Genomic DNA, 14699 nt, shown 5'->3' on the forward strand with positions numbered 1-14699 from the left:
GTTTATGTTCCCTGACATACTCTGGACTTGCAAATTAACGGAAGGACTTTGAACCTGGATCACATTCACAAAAGCTTATTACAAAATTGTTGTTGTTGTTATTTCTATATCGCTTTATATTTCTAAAAAATAATCTCAAAGTGGTTTACAACACATTAAAGCATCAAATAAAACAATCCAGACTGAAACATTACAGTGGTACCTTGGGTTAAGTACTTAATTCGTTCCGGAGGTCCGTACTTAACCTGAAACTGTTCTTAACCTGAAGCACCACTTTAGCTAATGGGGCCTCCTGCTGCCGCTGTGCCACCGGAGCACAATTTCTGTTCTCATCCTGAAGCAAAGTTCTCAACCCAGGGTACTATTTCTGGGTTAGCAGAGTCTGTAACCTGAAGCGTATTTAACCCGAGGTACCACTGTACTGAATAAAGTCAAATATAAAACATACATTAAATGCAACGTAATTAACAGGAAACTCAAACGCCATCTTAAAGAATGAAAAAAAGACCATTACAAAGGAGGTCAGAATGCACATTTTACAAAGTTAACAAACAAAAAATTTACCTTAAGCGTTTCAGACAAAAGCAAGTCAAATATAAAATGCATATTTAAAGCAGCATAACAAACAAGAGAATAAAATATTATCCTAAGCTTAGGACGTATCTGTTGCTGTTGCCACCAGACCTGCCAAAAGTGGTTCATGGCAGGTGCTGGCTGTGGAAGCCCAGTGTTATGTACTGAGTTGAATAGTATCCAAAATGCAGCAGTCTGATTGGTCCTAGAACAATAGGATTCAGAAGGCAGCAGTCTGATTGGTCCACAGGAGCCACCCAATCCAGTTCCAGGTGGAAGTGAATCTTCAACTTGATTGGCCTACTGAATGGGCCAATCACGTGGGGCCCATTGCGTAAATAATGTATATAAAGTAGATGTTTTGGGGGAACTTCCAATCCTCACTACTATGAGCTGAATGAAGAGCATGAAATCCACACTCGACTCCGAGTATATTTCACCCAGGCTCGATGACCTGGCTCTGCACTAAAGAGACAGATGGGGGTGGAAACATAACATGAAAAGCCTGATCTTTTGGGGGAAGAAAGTTTGTTGTTCAAGACCTCCCAATCAGCTTTAATAGAGCGGCCTGAGTTTGTCAGAATGTGGCTGAGTCCACCTGAAAATAGCATCCGTCTGGAAGTACCAGGGTGCATGGGTGTGAATATATACACACACATGCATGCACATTCACACACAATTTCTTTTTTTTAAATAATTCTTATTGAATGATTTTATGGTACAAAAAACAATACAGCCATACGACCACTAAATATAATTAAGAAATAAAAATTACATACATCAATATTTAGTTTGTCATTTGTTATTTACCGTCTTATTTCCTCCCAAACATTCCATACAAAAACACACATATGTGCAGACACCCACACGAATTGATAATAATGAAAGTAAATATTTTTTCCCCTTTTATCTTACAAAATCTTTTCTTCAACTTTGACTTCCTGTCAAGTCCATTTGCATATATTTTATCTTACAATCGAATGTACACAAAACAGTAAACCTTTCTATATAAATTTTCCAATACATTCTGAAAACATAATAAATCCTTAATTGTTGTCCACCTCCTTTTAGTTCCTTTATCACTCGATGCTAGCACAGAGTCAAAACTATTATTGTATTTTTGAACATATCTTCTATAGCCATCCCATTTTTCCGCAAATCTTTGCTTTGAGTTTCCTCTGAGTTTACTAGCCAATTGAGCCGTCTCCACCAATTCCTGTAATTTGATTTGCCAATCTGTTATTTTTGGAGCCTCGTGATCTTTCCATCCCTTGGCCACAAGTATATGAACCGCTGCGGTTGCATACAATAATACCTCTCTTAGATTTTTTGGGATCTCTTTATCTAAAATACTTAATAGAAATGCCTCCGGTTTTTTTGTAAAAGTTATCCCCATCATCTTTTTAAATTCATCGTATATTCCCCCCCAAAAAATCTTAATCTTTTCACACGTCCACCACATGTGGATCATGTCACCATTATGTCGCACACAATTTCTAAATGTTCTCCTTTCGCCTTTCAGACCAGCGCTGCAGCATCTTCTATGGCGCCCCAAACAAGCCTCAGTACGTGTCCGCCTTGTGCTCCGATGACGTCTGCCAATGCGCCGAAGGTGAGGTTGCCTGGGCGGCCTTCCGCTGGGGGTGATGAGAAATCTGGAGCATCCCTCCCGCAGCACAAACACACCACCTCCTTCGTTTCGCCTGGATGGTGGGTTGAGGTTCCCTAAGGCAATGCGACCATAAGGCTCTTGCTTGCTGGATCCCAACAGCAGGATCTGAGGATCTGACTTCACCGAGGGCTCGTGCCAAGTGTTCGGCACCCCCATCTCTCGGATCAGGGGGTGCATTGTGAACACCGCTGGCAAGGCAGCGCCCCCCCCCCCCGTCTCCTGGGGGGGTAGGAAGACTGCATACTTCCCATAGCAGCCCCTTAATTACCTCGTATGGGTCAGAGAGATGTTATTGTCGGCCATCTTCCAACGCGCCACCTGGTGGCCCCCTGAGGGATCTTCTTAGGCTGTGCTTCAAACCCCACCTACCTGGGAGTTGGGATGGAGAGATGGTGCCAGTGTCTGTTTTCTCCCCTTTTCTCGTTTTTCAACTCTCAGATTCTGCTTCTCTGCATTTCTGCAGCCATTTGTGAGTGAACCACTGAGCCTAGGGCTTGCCGATCAGAAGGTCGGCGGTTCGAACACCCGCGACGGGGTGAGCTCCCGTTGCTCGGTCCCTCCTCCTGCCAACCTAGCAGTTCGAAAGCACGTCAAAGTGCAAGTAGATAAATAGGTACCGCTCCGGTGGGAAGGTAAACGGCGTTTCCGTGGGTTGCTCTGGTTCGCCAGAAGCGGCTGAGTCATGCTGGCCACACGACCCGGAAGCTGTACGCCAGCTCCCTCGGCCAATAAAGCGAGATGAGCGCCGCAACCCCAGAATCGGCCACGACTGGACCTAATGGTCAGGGGTCCCTTTACCTTTACACACACACACACACACACACACACACATATATGAAATCCTCAGGAAACTTCTTCAGCATACCAGGAATCAGGACTGTATAAAAACACAAATGTTAGTGAAAGTAACGTACAAACACACACACACATCACATTATTTTAGGGGGACTTGCTTTGCAAAAATGCATACGTTAGGAGAAAGCTGCACTAAAATGCTGGTCCCAGTTTTGTGCTCACTTTCCCTACACCTCTCCCATTACAAACCTGGACTGCCTAAACTCCACCTCGCTGCCCACTTCTGTTGAAGCATCTCAGCACCCAGCCTTGCACTCATGCACCATCCATTCTTCCCTGCCAGGGGAACGTAGTGTCAAGCTTGGAGAATACTCCCCTCCATTCGGTAACTCCATAGATAAGAATCAACGAGCAGTTGATATTTATAGCCAGTGTGGTGTAGTGGTTAAGAGCGGTAGTCTCGTAATCTGGTGAACCGGGTTCGCTTCCCCGCTCCTCCACATGCAGCTGCTGGGTGACCTTGGGCCAGTCACACTTCTCTGAAGTCTCTCAGCCTCACTCACCTCACAGAGTGTTTGTTGTGGGGGAGGAAGGGAAAGGAAAATGTGAGCCACTTTGAGACTCCTTAGGGTAGTGATAAAGCGGGATATCAAATCCAAACTCTTCTTCTTCTTTTATTAAAACTTCATGTTGCGGTCACAAAATACACAGCTCTCCGCAAGGAGGGCAGTTGCCCCTTCTGAATCCGACTCCCTACCTCCGCAGCAATGAGCACGCCAACATAAAGTTCCCCCCCCCTCTGCCTCTTTTGCTCTCTGATATGTACGGACCTCCGAGTCCGTGGGGAGGGGGGTCCCCCCACACTCCCAACTGATGTCTCCCAACTGCCCCCTCCCTTCTGGATCTCTTGCCATTATCTCGTAGCTGGGTATCTCCTCCCTAATCTGTTCAGCTTCTGTGTCTGCCTGTCTCTTCTGAAAACACTGGAAGGGGGGGGCAAATACTCCCCCTCCTCTTCTGAGAGAAGGTGGTCTGCCTGCGACTGCATTCCCCCATCTGCAGATCCAAACCATTCCCTTACGCCTAGTTAACCTGACCTTATCTCCTCGCTCACTTGCACAGGTGCCTGTCCGCGTTTGAAGCGTACCCTCGACGAGGCCATTACGGAGCAAGCACGCATGGAGTTTGCATGCTATAGTCCCCGTGTGCATTACGGTAAGGGGTTAGGGGAGGGATCAGAGACCCCGCAGCCTCTCCAGCCCGGCTCTTTTGGCTCTTGCCCCACTGATGTCTCACCATCTCTAACCCCTAATAATAATATTTATTATTTATACCCCGCCCATCTGGCCACTCTGGGCAGCTCACAACAGAATATTAATATGCAACAGTCCATCAAACATTAAAAGCTTCCCTAAACAGGGCTGCCTTCAGATGTCTTCTAAAAGTCTGGTAGTTGTTGTTCTCTTTGACACCTGGTGGGAGGGTGTTCCACAAGGCGGGTGCCACTACCGAGAAGGCCCTCTGTCTGGTTCCTTGTAACTTGGCTTCTCGCAGTGAAAGAACCACCAGAAGGCCCTTGGTGCTGGACCTCAGTGTCCGGGCTGAACAATGGGGATGGAGACGCTCCTTCAGATATACTGGACCAAGGCTGTTTAGGGCTTTAAAGGTCAGCACCAACACTTTGAATTGTGCTCAGAAACGTGCTGGGAGCCAATGTAGGCCTTTCAGGACCGGTGTTAATATGGTCTTGGTGGCCGCTCTAAGTTACCAGTCTAGCTGGCTTAGCTGTAGTTTCCGGGTTACCTTCAAAGCCTCTGTGATGCATAATTTCAGACTTTGCATCTTTTCTGCTCATGGTTCACATGGAGCTCTGTAGCCAACTTGCAGACCCAGCTGAGGTCTGACGTTTATGTCTTTGTTGAAAATACTTGCATTCTGCCCTCTGAGAGATTTCAGGGCGGTGGCGAACAACATGAAAGTTGGAGAGTTTTTTGTTTGTCTGCTGTGCATCTGTACATCTCTTAAAGTATCGTCACCAAATTTTGCACGGTGGTCCTTGAGATCAGGCAGCAGATTTCTTTCCGTGCTTGGATGCAACATTCTTGAATCAACAAGACAGACTGAACCTTAAAAAAATTGCAGTGGTTTTAAACTGCTGATTTCAAAATTGCACTGATTCTAAAAACTGGTTTCAGAACTCCACTGATTTTTTTAGACTTCCCAAGCAACACCTGGGTTCATGGCTGCTAAAGCCACAGCATTAACAAGCAAATGAGCTGACAGCTAAAAACTTTCAGGCCTGACACAAAATGCATGGGAAAATATAAAATGACTTAACCAGGGACGGAGGGAGGTTTTTTTGGCACTAGGCAGACCTCTTTGAAAATGGCATTCCATATTGGAGTGGCCGCCACTGAAAATCCCTTTCCCTTTCCCTTCTTCATACATAGCACACATTTCCAACAAGGAAATACTTGGAAAAGTTCAAGTTCCTAGTCCAGTGCACTTAACAGCCTCCAGAGGCTTGTGGGGTTTTGTCTCCTTTTGTCAGTGGGCGCTTCCTGACAACCTGTGTATTGAGAAATCACCCTGATTTGCTTGCACAACGCTTACACAGTAGTTAGACTGAGCCTGGTCTTTCTTGAATATTCATTCTGATATTTTTATGGGGAGGTGCAATGACAACGAGCATTCGTCCTTCATTCATCTCTGGTTGCTTGCAGGATATTTACATATCTTCTCGTCACTTATTTATTCATCTCCCATACTTTCCCTGTCTGTCATTTACCAAACTGCAAAATGTTGTTTTTTAGTGAGATTTCTTGCCCTTGGGTGAAAAGAAATGTTTTAATCCACTTCAACTGCATAAACCTAAACTTCTGGTGTGTGACTAAATTCCTCCTGCAAATGATTGACTGTCTGAAGGTGCCCTTTGTTTCTTTATTCCTTTTATATGTTGGTTTTGGAGACTCGTTTTCTTTGTCAAGCAGTGTATGGTCTGAAATTAGCTCCTGTCTTGTGGGTTGCTGACATGTACCTTCCCGGCTATTGTCACTTTTCTCTGAGAGCCAGTGTGGTGTAGTGGTTAAGAGCGGCAGACTCGTAATCTGGGGAACCGGGTTCGCTTCCCCGCTCCTCCACATGCAGCTGCTGGGTGACCTTGGGCCAGTCACACTTCTCTGAAGTCTCTCAGCCCCACTCACCTCACAGAGTGTTTGTTGTGGGGGAGGAAGGGAAAGGAGAATGTGAGCCGCTTTGAGACTCCTTCGGGTAGTGTTAAAGTGGGATATCAAATCCAAGCTCCTCTTCTTCTCTCCCACCTTAAGGGTTCCGAGTTCGAGTGGAGCGCGAGACCCAAGAAAGTGCCTTCCGTGTCTACGAAGTTATCATCCTGGAGCCCTTGCAGTACAGTGAGCGATGCTTATTTCATTTTCTTAAGTTTACTAATCGCTTCCTAGGAAATACCCTGAAGAGATTCAACCATAAAGACGACGACAGCAACAACAACAAAACCTAAAATAATTTGACATATAAAAGCCATTACAGCCATTGCATGTATAAAAAACGGGTTCAGATCCAACACAGACACTGGCTGGGCTAAAAATCTCCACTTCAATGGCTTGTTGGAAGCAGAAGGACATCAACAGGAGTTGAAAGGGCAATGGAGATGGTGACAGCAGCGGAGGAGCGTATGCCCCAAGGGGCCGGGGCACAGAGGGCGCCCTCCGCAGGTCACAGTTCAGGGTTAGGAGAGGGGCGGGAAACTGCTGCCCACACTCCTCCTGCTCTGGTCTGACCTGGCAGCACACCTGGCAACAGAGGAGGTGCCTCGCAGCCAAGGACTGTGGGCAGTAGCGCTGCCGCCCACTGACCTGATCTCCTTCCTGGGGTCAGGCCTCCCCATGGAGCTGCGCCGGGCACAAGCGCCGCAGCTGAAGCACAGCTCCTGCTGGTGCAGAGTCAGGCCATAGCTGTCAACTTTCAGATTTGAAAATAAGGGATCAGCAGCCTTGAAAATAAGGGATCAGCAGCCTCACCTGTCCCGGGGACAGTCTACGGGATATCTAACAATCTGGGATAGCAACGGGAAACAGCGCTGGAATAAGGGAATTTCCCGTGAAAAAAGGGAGGGTTGACAGCTATGAGTCGGGCTCCAATGAAAGAGCCTGCTGTGGTGTCGCAAACAGCAAAATTGGGCCCGGGACCACGGCACCCACAGCACCCCTCTGCTTGCTGCCAATTCCAAATTGCCCAGCTGAAGCCTTCTTAGAGGGGTAGTTGGTTGCAGACCCATTTGCTAGGCTTTGCTCCTGTTGTCTGCCACCTGTAGCTGCCCCCCCCCCCCAATGCAGCACCGTAGCTCAGGCGCCTGGAGTGCCGCGTGTGCCCTCCGCCCAGGGGCGGGGCAAGCCACCCATTGGGCGGGGCAAGCTGGGGCAGGGTGCGTTGCATCGAGCCTCGCCAGCGCAACCCACCCCCCAGCTGTAGGGTGGCTGAGGGAGAGGCGGCGGGCGGATGCAATGGTACCTCGGGTTACATACGCTTCAGGTTACATACACTTCAGTTTACAGACTCCTTTAACCCAGAAATAGTACCTCAGGTTAAGAACTTTGCTTCGGGATGAGAACAGAAATCGTGCTCCGGCGGCAGCAGGAGGCCCCATTAGCTAATGTGGTGCTTCAGGTTAAGAACAGTTTCAGGTTAAGAACGGACCTCCAGAACGAATTAAGTACTTAACCCAAGGTACCATAATAATAATAATAATAATAATAATAATAATAATAATAATAATAATTTATTTATACCCCGCCCATCTGGCTGGGCTTCCCCAGCCACTCTGGGCGGCTTCCAACAAAATATTAAAATACAGTGATGTATCAGACATTAAAAGCTTCCCTGCCGTTTTGGGCAGAGTGGAGCCTGCAGGTGGCCAAGCCACCACGTCACAAAGCCCATATGCATTTTGTCACTCCCTTCAGGGATGACACCCAGGGTGACCCCCACCCGCTTCCTACGCCACTAGATGGCGATTATCTTAAAAATGAAACAAAACAATTGTAAGTTTTTATTGAGGCCTTTATTCCGCAATGAAACTAACCTGCCCTGTTCACCTCATTTCCTCTTATATTATTCTCACTGTCCCCCCCATCACCCCCTGACTCCCATTCTCTCTTCCTCTCCAGTCGCAGATATTGGGATCTCTGAGAACGAGATCAGGCGCTTCGTGGTCCGTTCTGCCTGTCGGACTCGCTTGGTCACCGGCCAGGAGTATCTGCTGATGGGACGTGACGGGGAGACCCGGGATGCCGAAGGACGGTAGGTTGAGGCGGGGAGGGGATTCAGGTGTGCAGTGGGCTGGTTGGGGGGCGGGCAGAAGGCCCAGTAGGAACTGGTACCCAGAAACAGAGTTCACTGGCCTTCAGGGCTTTTTGAGAGAAGGGAGTTGAAATATACTCAGAGTCAAGAGTGGATTTCATGCTCTTTATTCAGCTCATGGTGGTGAGGAGGAATGGAAGTTCCCCCAGAATGCCTGCTTTATATACATTATTTACACAATGGGCCCCATGTGATTGGCTAATTCCGGGATTCACCTGTAGGCCAATCAGGTTGCGGATTCACTTCCACTTGGAGCTGGATTGGGTGCCTCCTGTGATCCAATCAGACTGCTGCCTTTGGGATCCCATTCAACTCAGTACATAACACCAGTCATGCTTAGGGATCAACTGCTGAGACGGGGTGGCTAACTTGTGGCCCTTCTAGAGGTTATTAGACTCCTGGTCCCATCAGCCCCAGCAAGTCGGGAATGATGGGAATTGTAGTCCAGCAATACCTGGTGGTCCACAAGTTCCCCATCCTTGGGGCAACGGTCAGGCACTTGCTGAAGCAGAGAAGAGGTGGGGCACAAATGTTTAACAATAACAACGCCAGTGCCGAATTCAGAGGCAGTTTAGGAAGTTGCCTTATGATGAACCCATCTAGCTCAGTATTGTCTACACAATGTGGCTTTGGGCCCTCGTATTTACGGGACCGCCTCTCCTGGTATGCCCCGCAGAGGACCTTAAGGTCCATGAATAATCATAGTTTAGAGGTCCCGGGCCCTAAGGATGTCAGATTATCCTGGGCCAGGGCCTTCTCAGTGATGGCTCCGACCTGGTGGAATGCTCTGCCCCATGAGACCAGGGCCCTGCAGGATTGAACTTCCTTCCGCAGGGCCTGTAAGACAGAGCTATTCCACCTGGCTTTCAATTTGAACTTAGTCTGATCTTTTATTCCCCTTCCTTCCCTCCCCCTCCCCTTTTTATGAAGATTACCCGCTCTGGGATCCCACAGCTAATTCTCCCCTGATCTCCTCGCTGGCCCAAATAGGACTAATTTAGCCAGCTAGCCTCGGTGATCATCCAAAGTTTATTGGATGGATTTTCCCTATAAATTGATTTTTGAATTCTGAATTTATTGTTATTCACGTTTTATACTGTATTTTATGCTGTTTTTTGTTGCATCAATTAAGTGTTTTAAATTTGTTGTTAGCCGCCCTGAGTCCGGTTTTCTGAACCAGGAAGGGTGGTGTGTAAATAAAAAATTATTATTATTATTATTATTATTATTATTATTATTATTACACAGACTGGCAGCAGCTCTCCATGGTTTCAGGCAAGGGGCACTCCCAGCCTTCCCTGGAGGATTCTGGGGACTGGAGAGCCAGTGTGGTGTAGTGGTTAAGAGCGGTAGTCTCGTAATCTGGGGAACCGGGTTCGCGTCTCCGCTCCTCTACATGTAGCTGCTGGGTGACCTTGGGCCAGTCACACTTCTTTGAAGTCTCTCAGCCCCACTCACCTCACAGAGTGTTTGTTGTGGGAGAGAAAGGGAAAGGAGGATGTTAGCCGCTTTGAGACTCCTTAGAGTAGTGATAAAGCGGGATATCAAATCCAAACTCTTCTTCTTCCTGCATGCAAGGCAGAGGCTCACCCGTTCAGCTACGGCCCTTCCCTCAAACGCTCCTTCTCTGTAAATGCAGCTGTTTTGGAGAGCATCTTTGCCAAGGCAGCTCCAGATTAAACTCTCCTGCGTACATTTTTTGTGGAAGGGGGTGAATATGCCTGGCTTTTTACACGCTGACCCGTCTTCTCCGCAGCCCCCAGTACCTGATGGATATGAATTCCTGGATAGAGGAGCTGCCCAAGTCCCAGAGCTGCCGAGCCACACAGCACCGCAACACCTGCTCCCAGCTCCAGTCATTCATCTCTTCCTTTGCTGTCAGCGGCTGCCGGGTCTAAGCCACAGAAGGGGCTTCATGTCTCCTGCGCTCCCCCCCCCCCCATTTAGATGCACCAGAACTCTGGCCTCTGTAGTGGAGTCGCTTCCAAGTACGATATATCAGCTCTGCTACATTTGGGAGGGGGCCTCGCTCAGCCTGCTGACGGGGGACCCCTGCGCCTGAGAGTGTGCCTGGCCTTTTTAATGCTTTTCACGAGATTCTGGCTGCTAATTTCTAGGGAGCCCACAGAGCCACTTAGAAATAACAGGAATATGTGGCCAAAATGGCAGAGGGCTGCCTACAGTGTGTGTCTTTAAAATCGGTGTCTGTTCCATAGCAACAGGAAAATGTATGCCCAGAGCATATTTGAACAAAACGGGCATTCTCACCTGAATTTAAAACGACAGTTTTTCTTTGCGTAACATCAGCTACGTTTACAAGTTCAAACAGCAATTTCTGTCTGTGAATGATGACGAGGGGTAGCCATTAGCCGAATGAGAAATACCGGCCTAGTCCTGTCCAAAAAGTTCTCGGCATTAACCTTTTTTATTTTTGGTTTCGCGTGCAGCACCTTACAACGTATTTGCACTGTTCAAATGGCAATTTTATTCATTAAAAAGAAAGCGTTGCTTCCTGGTTTTGTTTCCTCTGCCTGTTCATTCTTTCTGCTGCCATCTTGAGTCTTGGGGGTGTTGGGATACTGCCAGGGAGACAAAGTCCATCTTGACTCCACGTCGTCTCCGGACATCCATCGATCTCCCGTAGACACGCAGTATCAACAATTAGCGACACGAGCTCCAGAAATAGCTTGCCACATTCCAAAGCCGTGCACGCTCTATCAGCAGATAAAGCACACAGCGAAAGATGCACTCAGGAGAGCATTATTTACAAGTTTATTCAGCGTTGGTCAGAACAAAGAAAAACATGACTGCCTGCTTCAATGTTCCGGCAGAGAGAGAGAGAAACAAACGAAAACAAAGACACAACAGAAACATCCTGTGAAATAGGAAATGCACAGGCTGTGACACAAACATCCTGCTCCCTTTTAAGGTGGAACGGAAATATCCTAACAGAGGGGTCGCCAGGCTCAGGCGTAATGGAGTGTCCGGCTGAGGTGGACAAGGAGGGGAAACGGGAGGGTGACATGTGTCAGGCTGAGCTTCAGGAGGTGGGTACCCTCCCAGGATACGGATGCCCGGCTGGAGAAGCAGGACTCCCATCTCTCCTCCCGCAGACTGACCCCCAGACTCATAAGAAACTGATAACACAAGGTGATATTTTGCCTGCCGTTGCACCCAACGTATCCATGGCTAGTTGTATTTAGAGTGGGTCCATTTAAGTTAATAGACGCAATTAACTTTGGCCAACCCGTTTGTTCATAGCTGTGTGGTTCATAGCTGTCAACTTAAGGGAGATTCCCTTATTCCAAATAGGATTCTTCGCAAGAAAAGGGAAAAGTTGACAGCTATGAACCATACTGAACATGGGTTTAAAAACAATACAAATAAAAAGCCAAGGTGGAGACCTGTATGTATGTATGTATGTATGTATTTAAATTTCAATACAGTACAGTGGTGCCTCGCAAGACGAAAAGAATCCGTTCCGTGAGTCTCTTCGTCTAGCGGTTTTTTCGTCTTGCGAAGCAAGCCCATTAGCGGATTAGCGCTATTAGCGGTTTAGCGGCTATTAGCGGCTATTAAAGGTTTAAGGGATTAGCGGATTAGCTGCTAAAAGGCTATTAGCATCTTAGTGCCTTAGATAAAGGGGGTAGGGAGCGGGGAAAAAACCCCAGGAATCGCAAGACATTTTCGTCTTGCGAAGCAAGCCCATAGAGAAATTCGTCCTGCGAAGCACCTCCAAAACGGAAAACCCTTTCGTCTAGCGGGTTTTCCGTCTTGCGAGGCATTCGTCTTGCGGGGCACCACTGTACAATCTTTCATCTGAGGATCAGAGGGTGTTTTACAAAAAAAAAAAAAAAAGCTGGAAAATCTTGTCGAAACAAAAATGTCATCAGTTGTTTCTGGAAAGTGTCTCTGCCTGTCATCTCTCAATAGGGATGCTGTTCCACAAAACCTGAAGCTGCTGCACTGAAAGTCCTACTCTCGAGTAGCTGTGCATAGGTTGGGCTTGGCTTTGGGGGGGGATTGCAAGGAAAGCCTTGGGTGCGTAAGGAGTAAAGGGGTGTCTAGGTAGCCTGACTTGAAGCTATCTGGGGCCCAAACCTTGTACTTTGCCCTGGAACAGACTGGCAGCTCAGTAAGTACTAGACTAGAGGGATGATGGGAGCTGTCATCCAACAATGGCTGGAGGGCACCACATTGGCCAGGTCCCTCTCCCACTAGTTCTTCCACAGTATCTAAAAGGTAAAGGTACCCCTGCCCGTTCGGGCCAGTCTTGACAGACTCTAGGGTTGTGCGCTCATCTCACCCTATAGGCCGGGAGCCAGCGCTGTCTGCAGACACGTCCGGGTCACGTGGCCAGCGTGACAAGCTGCATCTGGCGAGCCAGCACAGCACACGGAAACGCCGTTTACCTTCCCGCTGGTAAGCGGTCCCTATTTATCTACTTGCACCCGGGGGTGCTTTCGAACTGCTAGGTTGGCAGGCGCTGGGACCGAACGACGGGAGTGCACCCTGCCGCGGGGATTCGAACCAGCGACCATGCGATCGGCAAGTCCTAGGCGCTGAGGTTTTACCCACAGCGCCACCCGTGTCCCACTCCACAGTATCTAGGGTTGCCATATTTCAAAAAGTGAAAATCCGGACACAAAAGTTGTTGAACTTTTTTTGGTGAAGTTGTTCAGTTTTTAAGCTATTTTTAAGGAATTTAACACACACACAAAATCAACGCTTCCAATATAGGCTGCCATACGCCCAGATTTTCCCGGACATTTTAAGCAACTTTCGGAAATCGCCCAGACGCCTTTTTTGACGGCCCAGTCCCGGCTATGTCTGGGAGATTCCGGATGTATGGCAGCCCCAAGAGTATCTTCCTCCTCACAGAAGCTGGATTCAGATATGTCGAAGTCAACCAAACCCACCTGAAAGAGCAACTTCTCCATGGATCTTCTCTCGGTGCAGAATCCATCCCCCACCGTCCTGTGCAATCCTATACATGTTGATTCATAAGGCAGTTCCGCTGTGTGCAATGCGTCAGGCAAGCGTGCCTAGGACCCACAACTTCATAAAGTTGCAGTTGCTTAGCATTCAGAAACTTTCCAATGCTTTATAACGGAAACCACTGTATTACTTGCCGTACCCTCTTCCCCCGATTGCAACAACAGTGGACGCTTGGGGTGTGAACATGATCCATGCAGGATGCACGTTCGCAACCCGCAGTGGTGCATCTGCGCACATGCGGGTTGCAATTCGGCATTTCTGCGCATGCGCAAAGCACGATTTAGCGCTTCTGCACATGTGCGACCGCCGAAACCCGGAAGTAACCTGTTCCGGTACTTCCGGGTTTCGGCGCATCCATAACCTGAAAAAATGCAACCTGAAGCGTCTGTAACCCGAGGTATGACTGTACTCTGTGGGCTGGTGTAGCCACCCAGATGTTCGGCTGCATCTCCCATCAGCCCCAGCCTGCTTGGCCAAACACCAGGGGTGATGGGATCTGTGCCTCAACAACACCTGGAACGCCACGGGTTGCAGTTCTTCTAAATTTTATGGTTGCATCTCAAAATAGAGCAACCAAGTCTCTAGTTCTCTTGATGCCGTAGAAAAATCCTACTTAAAGAAAGAAACAAAATAGTAAAGGTAAAGGACTCCTGGAAGGTTAAGTTCTGTCAAAGGCGGCTATGGGGTGCAGAACTCATCTCGCTTTTCAGGCCAAGGGAGCCGGCGTTTGTCCACAGACAGCTTTCTGGGTCATGTGGCCAGCAGGACTAAACCGCTTCTAGCGTAACAGGACACCGTGACGGAAGGCAGAGCACAGAGAAACGCCGTTTACCTTCCTGCCACAGCGGTACCTATTTATCTACTTGCACTTGCTTGGTTTTGAACTGCTAGGTTGGCAGGAGCTGACAAAGCAACAGGAGCTCACCACCGTAAAAAGAATTCGAACCATCAACCTTCTGATCGGCAAGCCCAGAGGCTCAGTGGTTTAGACCACAGCACCACAAAATAGATGTACAGGGCCCTGGGTTCACTTCAGAAAGGAATCCTGGTTTGTGACCTGGGCTCCGTCAGTAGAGCAAAAGATTCTTAATCTCAGGGTTGTGAGTTCGAGCCCCACGTTGGGCAAAATATTCCTGCATTGCAGGGGGTTGGACTAGATGACCCTGGCTCCCCATTCCAACTCTACAATTATAGCAGTTCCATCCATCCATGCGCTCAGACTGCAGATTGGTCGGGCTGGACTTGCCAGTCGTCGGGCTCGGCTTCAGCGAGTCACATGATGGGA

General features: G+C 48.3%; 1 protein-coding gene across 1 annotated transcript in view; it reads left to right on the forward strand.

Annotated features, from left to right (window-relative positions):
* Positions 1–10931, forward strand: part of LOC310670993 (complement C4-A-like) — a 68111-nt gene extending 57180 nt beyond the window's left edge. Inside the window, exons 37-41 of the mRNA XM_083426891.1 lie at positions 2096–2185; positions 4163–4255; positions 6367–6450; positions 8224–8356; positions 10173–10931. Coding sequence (XP_083283017.1) covers positions 2096–2185; positions 4163–4255; positions 6367–6450; positions 8224–8356; positions 10173–10314 — 542 coding nt within the window. The 3' untranslated portion in view covers positions 10315–10931. The remainder of the gene's footprint in view (positions 1–2095; positions 2186–4162; positions 4256–6366; positions 6451–8223; positions 8357–10172) is intronic.
* Positions 10932–14699: the final 3768 nt, after the last annotated feature.

Source organism: Podarcis tiliguerta, assembly GCF_965153285.1.
Source record: "Podarcis tiliguerta genome assembly, chromosome: 2".
Taxonomy (NCBI): domain Eukaryota; kingdom Metazoa; phylum Chordata; class Lepidosauria; order Squamata; family Lacertidae; genus Podarcis; species Podarcis tiliguerta.